Source organism: Colobus angolensis, unplaced genomic scaffold, assembly GCF_000951035.1.
Source record: "Colobus angolensis palliatus isolate OR3802 unplaced genomic scaffold, Cang.pa_1.0 Scaffold289, whole genome shotgun sequence".
Classification (NCBI taxonomy): Eukaryota; Metazoa; Chordata; class Mammalia; order Primates; family Cercopithecidae; genus Colobus; species Colobus angolensis.
Genome location: NW_012116143.1, coordinates 2506722 through 2525246, shown reverse-complemented (window position 1 = coordinate 2525246; position 18525 = coordinate 2506722). Strand labels below are relative to the sequence as shown.

Here is an 18525-nt window from a genome sequence, read left to right as displayed (position 1 = left end):
CCCATCACCCTGTAAATACAACTACTCTTGTATAACCTACAAAGAGGCAGAATACAGTCCAAAGGAAAAAAATGTTCAAGTAAAGAGAACCCACCAAGAGTGGCAGCTTCCTGGAGATATAAAAGCAAAAGCTGAGATTTTCCCATCTGGGATGCTAAAGGGATGGAGAGTGGTGATCCCTGATTCTATGGTAGGTTGGAATGGGTAATCCTTCCCAATGGACCTTCCAACTACAAAATATTCTAAAGATGCCACTAGATTATGTTGAACCAAATCATATTATACTAGGAGACAGAAAGAGGAAGAAGAAAAATATATATTAAATTTCCATCTCAATAATACAAATGAAGATAAGCAAAATTTTCTCTTTATCTGACCTAAACATGCATCACTACTGATGATCACTATTTTTTATTATCTTTTGATTTAGAATAGGCCTCTGGCAAATAAAAATTCCTCTGCCTCTAAAATTTCTTCATCTGTACATTTTTCCCAAGGCCCCTTCCCTGACACCCTTCCCATATGGTCATATTGACTAAGATTTTCCTGCAGTAGAAACTTTTCCCAGTAATAGAACATTAGATGACAGAAACATTCCCTTGATTTAGGAAAGCTCAAAATTAAGCCTCTGAAAGGCCCCCTACACAGTGAAAGGATCCTCACCATAGACTAATGCATTGACAGAAGGCATAGCTAGGTGAGGTTCTGCACAAATACTCAAAATTCCTTTGACCTCCACTTTAAGGAAGACCTCTGCTTACTTCAGCTTTACTGTAATAGTGGCCAGATGTCAAACCAAGAAAATAGTTGCTTGAAGAGAAGGAACTTGTTAAAACTGACATTGAAAAGCCAGGGAAACTAACAAACACCAACAACAATGGACGCTTTCAATGCTACTTTATAGTTGCAATGATAAGGTGATAAGGAGAGTGGCGTGAGTGGTACCAACCGTGGATATCGGGCGCCATAGTTTCATGGGGATAGTCTTCGCTCTTCATGAACAGCAGAAGCTCCTCTCCCGGCGCAATGTCTGCAACTACTCTGTAGAATATCTTTAAAGAGAAAATAAAGGGGGATGGAATCAGGAAAGAGAGAGATGTATATATAGTAACAAAGGGCATGATATACACTAAGATACCTGTACATTTTGCATCAGCTTAACGAACATCTTTTTCTTTTTATTTTTTATCAAAAGAAGTGTGATTTCCTGTTTTATATACTGAAAACGAGCCCTCTGGTGACAAATGGAACGCTGTGACTCTCAAGCCAGTTCACAAATCTTTTCCAAATCCTACTTCACAAATAACATTTTCTTAATGCAAGGCTAGCTGTGTCACATATATCCTGTGTAATATTTAACGAAGAACTTTCCCTTCTCCGAATCCTCAAAACACCCTAGCAAACCACACATGCTCGCAGAGTTTAATTCTGCCCGAAATTCTCCAGCAGTAGCCAGGCTTACCTCGCCCCTTCCCCACTTAAGCAAGTTTGCAAAAGTAGCACCTTCTCAACAGTGTGTTTGGAAGGTAATAGTTTGAAAGGGCATGACATAAAGGATCATGACAACACAAGAGAGTATTTTGTTTTCTCAAAACTTAATCCCCTCTCTCACCAATCAGAAGGGCGCTCCCATACTCAGGTCCTGCCCTCAGGCCCAGCTTCTGATTCTCTCTCTTTGAAAGTAGGCATTACATGTTTTATTGATGCATTTATCGGGGTGGTGGAGGTGGTGCTTATTTCCCTTGCTTTCTAGCAAAGTGCTGAGGAGAGGAAGCATTTAATAAATCTGTTAATGACTGACTGAAAAGCAATGGAGCAAGTATGGAAAGAACCCTGACCTGAAATTTCCAAGAGCCGCCTGCTTTTCCCCTGGGCAGCTTGGTGACTTAGGCAAGTCATTGTCCAACTTATCTGTCCAGGCACCAGGCTTTTTTTTTTTTTTTTTCATTTAAAAAGGCTTTTAAGCATGAAAATCTTTTAGATGTTCATTCATTCTACCAAAAAATGTCGTTAGTTTTTCATTTCATTCTAAGGTTATTTATTAAACAATCCCATAATCAGATAGAGGTTTTAGAAGAAAGAATGAAGTTCTACGATTAACTGGTGAAAATGAGACCAATTATATTATACCACAGTATCTTTGCAAAACCCTGCAGTACTCTGAGAAGGAAATTAACTCCTTTGCCTCATATATTTTTCTCTCTCTTTAACATTGCCAATGAGTCTTTTCTCCAATCTTCCTACTGAGAATGTTCACAAACACAATCAATCTTTTTTTTTTTTTTTTTTTGAGACAGGGTCTCATTCTGTCGCCCAGGCTGGGGTACAGTGGCACGATCACAGCTCATGGCAGCCTCAACCTCCCTGGGCTTTGGTGATCCTACTACCTCAGCCGCCTGAGTAGCTAGGACTACAGTGTGCACCACCACACCCAGCTAATTTTTGTATTTTTTGGTAGAGATGGAATTTCACCCTGTTACTCTGGCTGGTCTCAAACTCCTGGGCTCAAGCAATCTGCCCATCTAGGCCTCCCAAAGTCCTAGGATTACAAGTGAGCCACTGTGCCCAGCCCAGAATCAATCTTATTAAGCCAAACAAGTCCAGATTCTAAATATCTGAGCAACACACATACACACACACACACAAAACCAAAACAACAACACAACCACCATCATATTCTAATAATATATTCTTAGGAGATAGTACTGTTAACTATGGTTTTTTGCAACATCACTTGATTTTTCAAGCTAAGAAGAGCTGCATAAGTTGATGTCTTATAAGATCAGCAGAAATGCTCATACTTTAATTTTATTTATCTGTTTATCTTTTGGAAAGAAGAGGACTTTGTACGTGCCTCTTTATTCCAGTAGGTGGCTCTAAAGTACAATTGTTTATTTTTCTATAACAAGACCAGAGCACAAAATTGTGCTAAATTTGAAAAATAACTTAATGAGTATTTTCTGCTTAGCTTCTTTCCTGTCAAAATAGAATAATTTTTTTTCATTCAATAGTAGTTGAACTACTATAAACCTGAAGCTGGTTTATAGAAAACAATGCTAACATAAAATGTTGCTATAATATGTTATAATATAACCCAAGAATCTTCGTATTTGTCCACAGATAGAATCCAGACTATCTTGGGAAAATTATTCCTTGTTATGTGCTGTTTCTATAAAAAATAGTTTATTTGCAGTTTGTATCCTATTAACCCTAGTCGTTCACATTTTCTTTTCCTTGGCAGTACACTGAGAACAGTTCTTTTTAAAGATTACCAGATTTAAAATAATAATAAAATAATGTGTGACTTTGCTTTTTTCCCCTAAATCTTCCAGTTAAATACTTATAAGTACCCTGTTTCATTCTGGAGTTCTATTTCCCCTTAGAAAACAATGGACTTCTCTCAACAGTTTGAATCACCTCTTTTTTTGGCATCTCTCAAAGGTTTAACTTATTAGCTTCCTTTCCAACAACATGTTGACATTTGAATTGTGACATATTAGAACTTTTCGGTGGCTTCTCGGAAATAGTGAGGTTAAAGAGACAATAACCTGCAAGACAGTAAAACAGTGCAATTGTCTCTATTGGGGAATACTACTTAGATATGCATGTCAGGTCATTTTAAGAGAGTATTATGATATCGTTATTTCTTTGTAGTCCACTATTAATCATGTCTCTTTTAATTCTATTTTAGATTTACTCAATCCAATGTGAACAGTCTAAGAAACAAAAGAAATTGATGGATACACTGTAACTATATATTATAAAGACAATTCTCTTTGCCAAGACATAGATCACTACTGTAATTTCCCTTTAAGTGTCCAGATTGTCATGTGAAGAATATTGAGTGAATAAAAAATAAAAGACACGGAAGAGTGTTGATGTTGGCTTTATTTACTGGAGGTAAAAGGTGACATTCCAAGCCATGAAAGGCAAAGAAAAGCAGAGTAGATTTTAACTTCAGGGTGTTCTTTTCAATTTTAAGTGAGTTTTTATGGTGCTCATGAAACTGAGGTTTGAAAAGAACTGGCAAGCGCCAGACATAATGAGGGCAGATTCTGGGCATGCTTCCCCATATAAGAATGTCCCTCGAAGTTCCACTTGCCACACCCCTACAAATCTAGTCCTTTTCTCAAGGTGTTTCTACCACTTGATCTTCATTACCTCTCATCCCTTAGGGTTTTAGAGACACTTAAGCAACATTGTTTTCCTCTTCTAATTACAATGGCCCAAAAGTATAATTTGAATCCTTGAATCTAGGGATGTCTACATATAAATTTAGTTTACTTTCCAATAATATTAATGGTATGGCAGCAAGCATTTGAGAAGTGACAGGAGTAATTTAAACCAGAACAAAATGACAATTTGTAGCCCTGAAACAATATAGTGGGGAAATGACGGGATGTCATCTTAGAGGAATCAGGCCTTCCAGAAAATATACTTTTATATTATAAAATAGATCTTTCAGCAAATAAGAATGCAACAAAGAAGTGATTTATATAGATTTTCTCACATATTTGTATATAGTAAGTATGACCATGCTTATAAAAATACAGTTATAATATCTTTAAAGTCAGTGTGTTCTCAAAAATCTCGACTATATTGTAGTCCAGTGAATTACATGCCATCTGTGTTATGTGCCAGAAGCAGAGACACTACTAATATGACCCTCTCATTTTTGTGTTGGAGAAAAATGGAAGGGAGTCCATTAGTCTGTTAAGTTCCATAAAAGAGTTAATAATGGGTCTCCTCTCCTGTCAGGGTTTTATGTAAAAAGTTCTCTGAATTCAAAATAAAAATATTCTGGATCTGAAATTTTGGAATGAATATACCCCCAATAAATAAAGAGAGGCTCAAAAATCTTCAACACTTAGAAAATTTTCAATTAATACAAAAAGGTTGTTCATGTATTAATTTTGCTCTCTCTCTCTCTCAGAATGTTCTATGAAAAGGAAAAACTCAATTCTTCCAATATAAGGTGAAAGATAAGAAGAATGGGGCCTTATAGCTTAAGAAAATAGATTATATGGAAATTCCATTTTTTCAAAAAGTCATAATAAGTATTTTAAAACTGTGTTAACTTCTCCAAAACTTTCTATTTGGTAGCTAATACCAAACTCCAGAAGCACGACATGTTATGAACATAACCTAACTCCCATACACCTGAAACTCTTGCCAGTTGAGATGGCTTTTTCATTTTATCACATAAAAATTAAATTTTCCCAGTATCCTGCTAGGCTCTTTTTATTTTTCTAGAAAGCAATATTTATACCTTTGTAAGTACGAATATTGTATTTGGATCTCTGGATACCTCAATTTATAAGGATAAGTTTTTACAGTAAATGTTTTAGTAACAGATTTCATGTTCTTTTATTTTTATTTTTAAAATTTGTTCCAATAGCACACTAGTGAAATTTCTAAATGTTATTTAAAATTCTAAATTATGCAAGAAGTTAAAAAGTAAAACTAGAAATCCAAAATTGTTCAGTTTTACCACTGGTAAAACCCACAGTTGAAGGCATAATTATGATGTTATACATGCATATAGAAATTAAATACCCTAAACAGAATTATTACAATTAATTTATTTTAATCAAACCCTGAAAGTATTTCCAAATGCAAAGAGAGTATCCATTCAGTTAGTACTCACAAGGCTAAGTTAAGTATAAAAGACAGTGGTGATATGAAATTGATTTAGCAAATTTAGACTTCCAAATTGTACATTTTCATGAGGTGTTACTTCTAAATACATATTTTATAATTTGACATAAATATGGCAAAGTGTATGTTTTGGAGAAATTTTTTAATTTGCATATTAGCAATCTCATATTATATATATAATTATATATAATAAGAATGAATGCTTCATGGCATATGATTATTATATATCATACAAGTTATATGTAATTATATATTATGTTTTATAAAATTTATATTATATATACTTGGAATTAGAATTAATCATATATCATTATTCATTTTATTTGGTTAAGTCCAAGAGGACAGCAGTAAAGCAAGTATAGACACTCGTAAGCACTTTGATAGGAAAGTTAATATGCCATAAAAGACTTTCAATCTAACTCTGTTTTATACTTTGAAGGACTGTGTTCAACCAAATCCTCTATCATTAGTACTTACAAATGGTAATCAGGTGGGTCTTGTTTATTATACCAGAGAACAAAAATCTAGAATCTGTCAGATTCTTTATCTGTGGATTGATTTAAAGTATTATGTTTGTATTGTTGAGACAGAAAAATTCTGCACACAAGGGGGAAAATAAGAAAGAAGGAAAACACATTTACTTTTAAAAAGATGAACAAGGCTTTATTGTTATGAATCCCCGTTTATTTTTCCTGATCAAACACTGGAAGTTTTATTTATGCTTAATAGACTGCATTTGGCATGTCTAAAAATGACAGAAGTGTGAATTATGAATGACCTTCAACCTATGCAGGAAGTTGTAATAATTGAAATAATAGAGAAATGTACTCCCAGCAAAATCTGTACTGAGAGAAAACCTTTTCTGGCTATTGGTGTCTTTTCACTTTGAAGTTAACAATTGATTTCTTCCTCTTCCAGCTCCCAACATTTGGCCTAAATGCTTTATTTTCTATATCTTCATTCAATTTACTAGTCTGAAGACTAGGAAAAGCTGAATGGAACTTCAGCAATTGGAGGGTCGGTAGGAGAGGAGGTAGGTAGCAGCAGTTTGCATGTTTGAACAAAGTCAACATTTCATATGGACATATCTGTCAGTCTTGGTACTGCAGAGAGGTGGCATCAAGTCTACAGACACAATATATGCAATAGGAAACATAGTCTGGACTCCTGATCTGTCCATAGTCATGTGGGAAACTCCAGTTCAGGAGTGATGTAAAGTTTAATAGGAGTCTCTGGAGGAAGAATCCTATTATACATTCTGAGCCTAATTAAGAAGAGGTAAAGGGAAGTGTCTTCAGCAGAAATTGATGACTGAACATAAATTTGTCCAACACTATGGAAGCTTTCTCATGGCTAAGCATTGCCAAAGCAAATCGCACTTAGTTTCTCCAAAGAAAAAGTATCTCATATTTGTCTTCAGGGTCACAGCCTAAAGACAAGAAAATATTAATTGAAAAAGATCAAGTACTACCTTGCTATATCCACTTCCTAAATGAAAACTATGACTCCACGAGACCAAGATACCTTTGGTGGGGAAATTTTTTCTTCTCCACATCTTTATCTCTTTGTCAGTAACATGAAGAGAAAACCAAGTATAACTTATTAAATGAAACAAAACAGAGAATTGTTAGTTCTAGTTTGCATAAATAGGGCAATTGATAAAGATACACATTATTATACACGAAGCTTACAGTGTACCCAGCCTGAAAGCTTTGCAAGATGTCTCCTTAAATAACCTCTGAGGGTCTCTCTACAGACCCCCCAAAAATATCCATTAGCCACCTGTCTTTAATGTGATCATTTCATCTGACTGAATAAAAACTGATGATCATTTGGAATGATTTCCAAACCTTTGGAAAGAGTTCCATCATTACATTATAAAGAAGCTAAAAAGATCATCTTTGGTGTTTTACTTGGCTGGAGGCTTCTCTTGTGTCCTTGAGCAAAACGTTCTCCTCCTTCATGGCTTGCAAAGCATTCTTGTGAGTTTTTTTATGCTATTCCAGAAATAGCTACAGTCTATTGTGGGTGTGATGCTTTGCGATCTTCCTGAATGAAAGGTGATATATACATGCAAACACTAATTACTTAAAATGTGCACTTAATACTTCAGGTCACACTCTCTTTCAACTTATGCAGTTTGTGAATTTTAACAAAAATCCTAGTGTTATGTCAGTGCTGTGTCCTAGGCATTGTTACATGAAGGAAACTTCATTAGGGGCAGGGGATGAGGTGATGTTTGTTTTATGATGTAAAAATCAAATGGCAAACTATGTTTGAAAGAGTTTCATCTTCAGGTGAAGGAAGTAACTTGTCAGCCAGACAACATCCCCCCAAAGTCAGCTTAGGCACTGTTCACAAAGCCAGTCTCTGGGTATTGCCAGCTGGCATTCATCTTAAAACAGCAGAGCCTAACTTTGGTATAAAAGTGGAACTTGACTTAAAAGCAAAGCAAAGAAAATGCCCAAAGCCAATAATAACTTTAACATCAAAAGAAGTCGTACAAAATGTGGACAGATATCCTTGTAAAGGAAGAGCAAATTAACAAATTACCTGACAGTAGACACAAACATTTTTAAAAAGTGTAAAGAGGCTAACAAATTACATTTTTGCAGTATACATAGCTAATCTACCTTGCTGTTTTGCACAAATTGTACTAATTGAATGATGCAGGAAAGTGGATTTTTTTCATAGTAAAATCCAAAGAAAATAACAATTGAGCCCACAATAAGCTCACAATAAAATGCTGTTCTAGTGTCACAGCAGTCTGATATAATCATTCACGTGGACCTAAGGAGAGCGAACGCGGGGTGCCACATCAGCTATGATCGTCCTGGAAGCAGTTAAAACTTTATAAGGTAAAGCACAAACGAGAACAATGCCTGTTCCAACTGAAAACACTGCAGAGTCTTGTTGCCGTTCATTAACCACAAGGGAGCTGGCAGAATCCTTAAGTGAATTCTGACTTTGTATTCTCTGAGGGGCACTCATTCTTCTGTATCTCATTTCTTCAAAATACACATCAGGCATTAGATAATCTCTTATCGACACATTTCTTTTTATTCAGAGTGAACAGCAGACTTCTCTTATTCTGCTTACTAAATGCCAGCTGTCAAGGGCCTACTTAAAAATGAAAGGACTTATCACCTTGTGTAAATGACAAGATTAATAATGTCTTGGGTTTCTGAGAACTTTACTCTACTCATAGACCATGTTAGGGCAGGCCAGGAGTTTGAATAAAATTGTGGTCCTTCTCATGATACAGAATACACACACACTTACATATACAAAACATTATCCCAAAGTACTCGCCCAGATCAGTCTAACTATCAGTGAAAAGGCAGGTTTCATTTAAGTCTAAAAAGTCAACTTACATAAATTGTATTAATTATAAGTGGAAAGGCAGGTCTCATCTAAGTCTAAAAAGCCAACTTAGGTAAATTGTGTCTTAGTGACTCTCTGATCATTACCAATACGTTTTCACTATGAAGCAGTATTAGAGTAAAGCCGTTGTGTCCAGAGAACTACTCCATAAGTACCCAAACTTCGTGAATCTACTCAAGCATGAGAACTGGCCTTGTCTGAGGTGGATGGAGGTCTATGGGTAGGTAGCCCTGGTTCTGATCCAGGCGAAGGGTATATGTGGGGTCAAAAGGAGACTTATCAAAGGATGGAGAGAAAGGTGAGAACAGGGTGAGACCGACCAAATCTAAAGCAATGAGTTACATCCACCAATCAAAATGGTTTGTAAAAGTAAGATAGCTACAAGACTTTAAAGGAAAGAATATCTAAATAACTAGTTTTCTTCTTTAAAAAAAAAAAAAAAACAGTAAATCATGTAGCTGTTTGGTCTACTTCACATTAAACACATGGGTGCTTCTGTAGTAAATGAAAACTCTGAATAATAAAAAAAGAAATTTTTATGCTTCCTCTGTATATTGGTCCTGTTGAGGACCTAGTCTGGAAAGCGATTTCCTCAACCAACTCTCTGCTTTTGCTCCTACCCTGCTCTGCCTTTCAGGGCCAGTTCTTGCTCCTGAAAGCAACCAACGATAATTTCAGGTTGTTAGAATGTAAATATTTAAGCATTGTCTGTCTCAGTAAAAATTTCCAGCTAAACACTGTGCCACAGTCTTAGAACTATGTAGCATTGTAGAGAAACTTTAAGGGAAAATAATTAGAATGTCAAGGATAAAGAGACTTGGGTATATTTAATGGATCTACTATTTTATGACTTGAGTGTGACCGTGACTCAATTTACTAATGTCTTTGGTGTAGCTTCTTTCATAGAGATAAATTACTGTAGTTAATACATTTTTTCGGGGGCGAATAAAGATATCAGTCAGAAGCCACAGCTAGTTAGAAATTATGGTTCAGCAGTGATGTCAATGTTTTCAGAATGTGTATCTCCAAAAACATCAATGCAATAATTTTGGAAGCATGAAATGGAAGAGACGTCTAAAATCACAAAACTTGAATCTTTCTAGGCAGCACTGACAAGAAAGAAAGCTGCCACAAAGCTCATTCTGTCTGAAAAAAAAATTCTGAAATGAAATAACTCACATAAATCTGCTGGAAAATTTAAACTCAGGAAAATTTCCTTAAGTAAAATGCTGGTAGAAAGGTATGGGGAAAGTGGTAATTGGGTGGCTTTCATTTAAATTTTTTTCTGATACCAAATAGATTACATCTTTTATCAACTTTACTTAAAAAGCAAAACCCATGCTGTTTCTAGAACTTCTTCACCCACAAAGAAATCAAATACAGGTTATCCAGCATACAACGTTTTGCTTGTCCTACTACTATCAAACTGTATTATAATCTTAGCAACACATTTATTTTATTTAATATGGCTCCTCTACATCATTAAAAACTGATCCTAATTAATTAAACTTGATCTTTTAACATTAGAATTTTTTAAAAAATGTATCTTTGAAAAAGTAAAGTACAATTTATACACTCTTGTTTTGTCCTGGGTAATCTTTTTCTTTCTTTGTTAGATGACCTAATTATTACCATGACTAACTTGCAATTGAAAGCTTCATCTCAAATTCCTTTTTTTTTAAGAGTCCAGGATTTATACCTGTCTTGTTCTAAAATTCATTTGATAAACTTTATCTGTATCTAAAAATCAGAGCAAAGAGAAACACTTTTTGTAATTTCTTGTAGAGCATTCCATTTACTTTTGTGTTATACAGGTGAGTTGATGTCATTAATGTCTAATAATTACTCCTATACCAGGGTCCCTCTCTATAGCTAAATATTAAATAATACCTCCCACAATGGGAGTGTTCATTATGTGATGAGTTGTGCTTATTCACCACTTGGCAGCTCCTATTCCTCATGGAAAAGAGAGCAAAAAAACAGACCTAGGAAATCTCTTTAGTCAGCTCTTTTATCATGTACCCAGTACAACATTCACATTTCAAAGTTGTCCAGAACTGCTAGTTTTAATTGGATTTTAGAATATTCATATGTGCTTTATAGGTGAATATACTTATAATATATGCATACACTATTTGGGTGTCTGTTCCCTTTTGTCTTGTCAATTGGGCTAAGAGTGATTGTAAACATCTCCACGTATCATACAAATCTGACTTTTACCTCTGACTTTCCTCCCTTGTTGTTTATGGATGAATTTCCTTGAATTCCACAATTATATTATTTGATATGCATTCTGTTTGCATCTTAGATTTCTGTCAGCATGATATAGAAGTTAAAAATTACCACTTAGGAAAAATATGTGTCTAATATTGTCCTTATCTGTTTTCCCAAATTAAGTATTTTCTCTGATTCTCTAGTCAAAATAAGTAAACATGCTATTCATTAAGGCATAAAACTGGCATTTTTTTTAAAAAAAATGGGATTTTACAATGTATATTTCAAAAGTAACTGTGGTAAAATTATAAATGCCTACTTTAATGAGTAGCCTAATTCATAGTGAGAAACAGGAAAACAGTTTCCCTTTTTTAATGCAATCAAGATTCCCAATAAGAGTACATTTATTATAAAACACTACACACATAAACATTAAATGAAAAAATGGCTGCAAGTAGATTTAGATTGCCTACAAGTCTCATTCTTAAATCATCTTTTCACTGATTCTACAACAGTTTTATCTGTCTAAGGAAATAGCTCATATTTATTGTCAATAAATATGAATAGCAAACAATTATTATAATATAATTATATTATTTCATCTTAAAGCTATTATTTGAGGTCCTCCAGTTCCTTCTGCAAGGAGTATAACATCAATTCACTCACAATACCTACGTATTTCCCACATCTACAAATAGTAGGTGCTCAAAAAATATTTGTTGTTGATGGCGACAGTAACTCATATGATAGACAGGATATTTTCTGCTCACAATCAATAGCTAATTTAATAATGTTTTCCCTTGTCAATAATTCCTCTTGTTTTCTTATGGCAAGGAGAAAAAACAATTGATTGGTTTATTATTTTTGATATATGTTGAAGATTTTTAAATGATTTCCATTTAAACCTAATTTTACAATTTACTACCTCTTACATAGTTTAGTCAGTAAAAATTATCTGGTAGCTGGTAAGATGCCAAAGAATAATCTCACAATAATGAATGAAATAGAGTCTTAGACCAATTGACAGTAGCTTTATTTAAGTTTTCAATTGGAAACATTTAATTTAAACTATTCTTTTTCTTGGGGATGATTTCATAGTAGATTTGCCAAGCAACCACTTCAATATGGTCTTTGAAACATATTTGATTTAGGAAACCATTGGGTTAAAAGAAATAAACTATTATAACATAATTAAATTCTAACCCAACAATGTTTATAAAACAAGAATTAATGGACTGAATTTCTTGTTATTTCAGGTATTGTCATATTATATTATAAGATTCATAAGCTAATTTTATTAAGTGTAAAATATGTTTCATGATATTTTCATGATCTTTATTTCACAGTTATTGTTATTAAAGTCAACCTCACTTCATGGTCGTCCATAATGTCACAAAGCAATTTCCAGCAGGGTTATTTTTAAACTTTTTAACATATACTAAAAAAAGTATTTTAATTAATCTAAAAGTAAGTGTTCTCATTTATAATTAGGCAAATCAATATAAAATGCATAATTAGATAAGTCCACACTGATACCATGCATATAGATTTCAAATAAAATCTATATAACATTTCAAGTATATCACTTCCAATTTCTGCAAAAATTCACAAGATGTTCTTGATTAGCTCAATACCTTTCATGAATGTACCTACTATGATAGCAAAGAAAAACTGAACAGTACGCAGTAATAATACTGTTTTAAAATCATTCAGTCAGACCAAGAAAACTGGTGCATTTATGAAGGATACTAGTACAAAGTGAATAGACTACCCAAAGAATGTAAAGAAAGTAGTACTAAATATGACTTTGTTCAGAATTTTACTTATATTTGTGCATTATCTTTCACAATATCAACAAACAGGCCACAAGGGTCTACTGCAGTTCACTGTTATTTTTATTCTTCAGGCTCCACTGATACTTTAGTGCTCTCAAGGAAAGACAAGAAAATCCTTACAACATACCTGATCATTTATCTGGCACGCAACAAGGTTGTGCTGATCATAACAGCCAGCGAATCTAATGTACTTCAGCCAGCTTCCTACATCTGGTTGACTGGCATCTATGCAGAACTTCACATTGTAAAACTCATCTAAGATCTGGAGGGAAGAAGATGAGAACAATCAATTGTCATATTGGCCCACTCATTAAAATAATCAGTTGTTTGAAAATATTTCATTGAAATGCATATTCCTTCTTTGGATCCTTTAAAAAAGTCAGATCACAGGCACATTAGCAGAGGGGAAATGAGAAGTTACCTTGAAAATGACAACACACTGCTTTTTTTTTTTTAAAGGAATAAAGCACTTGCAATTTGTTACAAAAACTGATTAATTGGTTTCAAAAATGCTTATTTTCATATGCACAAATTAGTGCTAATTTTATCCAATGTGATTTTTACAAAAAATAATAGTGAACAGCATATATTAACATAATATTTCTAAACCTTATAGTCAATATTTCATATTTATATAGTCTCATATAAGCATATATTTTCACATTTTTGCACTTTAATTTAAAAACTTCCATCTAATTTTTTTTCATAGTTAGCATTTCATCACCATGAAACAAATCACACTCTTAATTGAAGAAAATAATAAGATTTGTCTTATAGGTGCTTCTGATCAAACTAAAGGAAAACAAGTTAAAATAATCGATTCGGAAACACTCATGCAAAGTATGGCAAACTCAGTTAACACATGTCAATGCATGTTTCAATATTTTGTCTAGTAAGCAAAATAACAAAGCTGGCTCCTTGTGAACAAATAAAAAATATATTAAAATACTGTAATGAACTGCCATCATTAGGTATACTTGTACCTTGTTATTTTTCATGAAATTTTACATTTGGCCCATCGAAATGTTAATCATTAGTTAGGACACACTAAACAAAAATTGAAGAGGGAAGCTTCAATTTTTAAGGTTTTGTGTACTTAAACCAAGCTATTCTGATTCACTAACAGCAATAATGTCTTAAACATCAATATTAAAAGCTGAGAGTTGTTGACCTGATGGTGAATAACTACAAAGCCTGGTAATGTTATGTCAATCAGTTAATACAAATGAGGAAGTTTCCTATCAAAGACTAAGCAATATACCTAGAACAAAAATTATTGAATTAAATAACTCCCACAGATCTCTGCTGTATGCATACCCACATAAAAGTTAAAATTAAACTCTTGAGTACTGAGACCAAAAGCAATTTTGCATAGAATTCAGGCAATCACCCAATTGCAGATTCAAGTCATTAACTCACCATATACTTCAAGAAAAACCCAGTGCTCTGAGGGCTTTAGTCAAGAAGCCCTATGAATAAGCCTTTGGCCATCAGGAAATTGAAGGGCAGTAAGTTGTCCCACAATTTTAAAAACAAAAATTGAACATAAGATAGGGATATTGCTAAACACACACATACACACACACACACACACACACACACACAAATCAAACTCTTCTTTTTCAAGGACACCTCTTCACACTAACAACGACAAAAGTGTACACTTAAATATCCTTTCTATTAAGAGGACAAATTCTAAAAATTTGTTGTAAATAAAATCACAAACTTTAAGATGTTTCTTCAACTCTCAGTGCTGAGTAACTCAAATGGCACTTTGAGATTTCCCCCCATCCCAGATGTTGAGAAGGTACATAAATAACAATAGCAATGCACATTTTTAAATAGTAAAAAGTTGGAGTTTGTTGCTGGGTTTTGTTGGTTTGTTCAGTCTGTTTGGTTTCTGGTTGATCTTTTGTTGTTTGTTTCCTTGACTGGCAAAAAAAAAAAAAAAAAGGCAGTTCTCCTGACGCACTAAAGAAATATTTAATAAAGCCAGTGAAATGCAACACTAATTCCATTTCATATTTGCAGAGAGACGTGGAAAACTTGTTAATTTCAAAGTCAAGAAGCATCCATCCCCTTAGCTTTCAAGCATTCCTTTTTACAGGGGCAGGGAGTTAAGTATTACATATACTGCACATAAAAATTGTAGGTGTAATTTTATTCCGTGTTAACATTATTAGCATTGCCACTGTCAACAACAAAATTAATTTTTTAAAAGGTTCATTTCCAAAGAATGTCTTTTTACATAATCTGTTACATGATTATTCAAAGATTTCACCATCATATTAACATTCTTCCTCTCAATGTTATTGCCCCAAGACAAAAGCTTAGCTTTCTCCAGAAACGTTTGCCCCCTGGGTGAATTATTCACTTTTGATTTGCTAGCAGAACTGCATTTGTCTCCCAAATGTCTTAATCGTGTCGGAAATCTCTAATAAAATAAAGTAACGACACATCTTCAGTCATTTCATATAACACACTCCTGTGTTTTTAAAAGCTGTCAAGCTCCAAAGATAGCTTTAAAAAAAAAAAAAAAAAAACCCTTTAGGTAGACTTTAGAGAAAGGCCCTTTCAAAAAACCAACAGCAAAAGGGGAGAAAAAAATCCCCCACAATCTAGCCAAAGGGTCCGAATGTGACTTTCTCGCGAAGCAGCACACGATGTTGGACAGCAAAGCTGTTACTTGGCAAGGTGGAACTCGGCCGAGAGCGGCTCCAAAGTCGCGTGGCCAGTGCCAGGAATTCAGATTTTGGCAACCGCACCTTGTGCGTCCCCGAAACCGACGGACAGAGACACACGGAGGGAGGGGAAGGAGGACAACAGCGCAAGGAAAAGAGGCCGACAAGTCGGCAGAGAAACCCACCGAAGGCCGGACGACCCACCCCGGAGACGTGTCCAGACCGCACCGTTTCGCAGGAGGAACAAGGAAATCGCCCGGCTTAGCAACGTAGATAAGCAGCAGGGCTCCGCGAGACTGCGGGCGAGGAGGAAAGAAGGCTGGGGGCGGGGGGCGCCCGTAGAAACGGTGCCAGGGCAGGAAACTGTCCGAAGTGACAAACTTTCACATCGCCCAGACATTTTTTCCTTTTAAAGTGAGGAGTTCTCTTACCTTTAGATTTCTATGGCCTCAACTCAGCAATAATAGGCAATCACAGAAGAATCAAAATAAACAAAATAAAATAATCAGCAGCCCCCAACGCTCCTGCACGAAAATCCTTTCAAACGATCCCGAGCAACATTTCGAGATGTTTAAAAATAATAATTATAATTTTTTAAAAGCCTCGCGTCTCGATTTCCAAATGGGTCTCTGACAACTTTGTCCGTCTCTAGGATCTGCTCTCCAGCACCACGCGTTTCGGATTTATTGTCCGCCAACAGTGTATTTTTAATACAAGAAATGAAGTCTTCTGTCGTCTGGATGACCCGGGTTTGGTGTGTTTTGGCTTTTTCCCCCTTCCTAAATGAGCTCGGAGCTATTCCTTCTGGTTCACATCACCTCCCTCTTTTCTCACTTTCTCTTGCTCTTATCAGCCCGATGTGTAATGAAAGTTATCTGAAACCCACTAAAACTTCTACTTCTCCTTCCCAGTTCCAAGGGGGGAAAACAAGCAGGAGGAGGAGAGTTTGAAAAGGTGGGGGGCCTGGGGAGGCGAGGGGAGCTCTATCCCCCTTTCAGATCCTCCGCAGCGCCTTCGCGGGTCCTGGACCCTCACGGGATCGTCCCCTTTCGCAACTCCAAGCTCAGCCGCCGGGTTTCTATTTCATGAACTGTCTCTTTAAAGAGGATCTGTTCGGCCATCCAGAAAGAACCCGGGGCGAGGGAGAAAGGGAGCTATCTCCTGCCGCCCAGAGTGATCTGATCGGAAGCCAGACGGGCTCCTCTTTTAAATTTTTAAAGTGACAGCAGCCTCCTCTGGCAGGAGAGGTCACAAAAAGGTCGCCAAGACCCAAGTCCTATAGGGACAGACTGATTATGGATGCACCATCCCCCTTAAACATGTAGATTTCTCCGGGTAAACAACCAATGGGGAGATCTCGCCGGGCAGGATTTCTTTCCCCAGGGAAATAGCCTCTGTTTCGATGTCCTGAAAGCACAAGTGTGGTGTGTGCGTGTGTGTGTGTGTGCGCGCGCGCGCGCGAGTGTCTGTGTGTTTGTGTGTGTGTGTGTGAGAGAGAGAGAGAGGGACAGAGAGAGATGGGGGATGGGAGGGATGGGGAAGGGTGGAGAAGTGCTTTCAGGGGTGTGAGGGTGTGTGCACCGAGGCGGAGGGGGCGGGGGTGGGGGGGAGAGGTAACGCTGGAGGGGGCAAGGATAAAGCTTAGGGTATAGGGACGCTAGTTCAGACTAAATATAAATAATTTAGAAATTGTCACAAAACAGCAACCTCAAGAGTGAAAAGTTGACATGTACATTTCCAGTTTTCCACTAAGCATTAAATTTTTTTTTTAATTGAAACTCACACTCTAATTTATTCCCTTCCTTCTTGTAGCTAGGTCAGGAGAAGGGCGTGCAAAATTTTCAGATCATATTTTTCTTAAAAGACATTTTAAAATCTGAAAAACTATTGGCATATAACCCACCCAAATAGCGTATTATGGGTTTAGAGAGATTGATAACTGTCTAGTGAGTTTTTCCCATTTTATCTGATACATTAATTAAAACACCTTGAACGCCAAAAACTGCAATAAGCAATTTGACAACTCAGATTATTTTTGAACTTTTAACATCATAAATGCTGCTTTTAGTAATCGGCACTCTCCTATGTTTTATAACTTTCTAATATACCTTGGGTACATTTAAACCAACACATTGTAGAAAAGACATTGGAAGAAGGAATACAGGGGATACATAGCGAAATAAAAGGGTCTACAGATTTATTCATGACCAACTTTGTAAGATTTAGTAAATCCCACTGGCTAAATGGAAGTAAACGCGTTTTTATCACAAAACTCCATTCATAAAAACAAATGGACAAAATCCAACTCCCCAGCTCAACAATGGAAAGTTAAGCAAAGTAAGTGAATCTAGGGACACTTGCCGGGGAGAGGTGGGGCAAGAGGGGCTGGAAAGTGTGCTGACGGTTAAACTTTAGCTGCAAACGGGATAACACAAGTGCCACTCACTTTTTGTTTTCTCCAAGTGCAAATAAACGTGTAAATCCAGTAGAACTATATTTCCCCAAAATATTGATTTAAAAACAAAAATAGTAGCAAAAGGGAGGGATTGGAGGAGAGAAAATGACAAGAAGTGGTGACTAATTCGTTTCAGTGGCCTGTTATCTGTGACATTGAACTGTTATTTCAGATAATGGCCATTGTTTGAGAGAAAATCGCACAGCAGTGGTAGGTAGGACAGGAAAAATCCTTTGTAAATAACCTAAAACCCGGTCAGATATTCCCATAGAGTTGGGCGTTTGAGAACCTTTAAGAG

General features: G+C 35.8%; 1 protein-coding gene across 9 annotated transcripts in view; it reads right to left on the bottom strand.

Moving 5' to 3' along the window:
• Positions 1 to 18525, bottom strand: part of MECOM (MDS1 and EVI1 complex locus) — a 604775-nt gene that overhangs the window by 47712 nt on the left and 538538 nt on the right. For 3 of the 9 annotated variants that reach the window (XM_011949019.1, XM_011949020.1, XM_011949023.1), the window contains 2 exons: positions 13219 to 13353; positions 950 to 1052 (listed from right to left, as the gene is read on the bottom strand). In XM_011949019.1, coding sequence (XP_011804409.1) covers positions 950 to 1052; positions 13219 to 13353 — 238 coding nt within the window. Of the gene's footprint in view, positions 1 to 949; positions 1053 to 3417; positions 3477 to 13218; positions 13354 to 14510; positions 14573 to 15706; positions 15787 to 15957; positions 17271 to 18525 lie in introns of those variants that run through there. The other 6 variants (XM_011949025.1, XM_011949024.1, XM_011949021.1 and 3 more) reach the window with 5 other exon arrangements.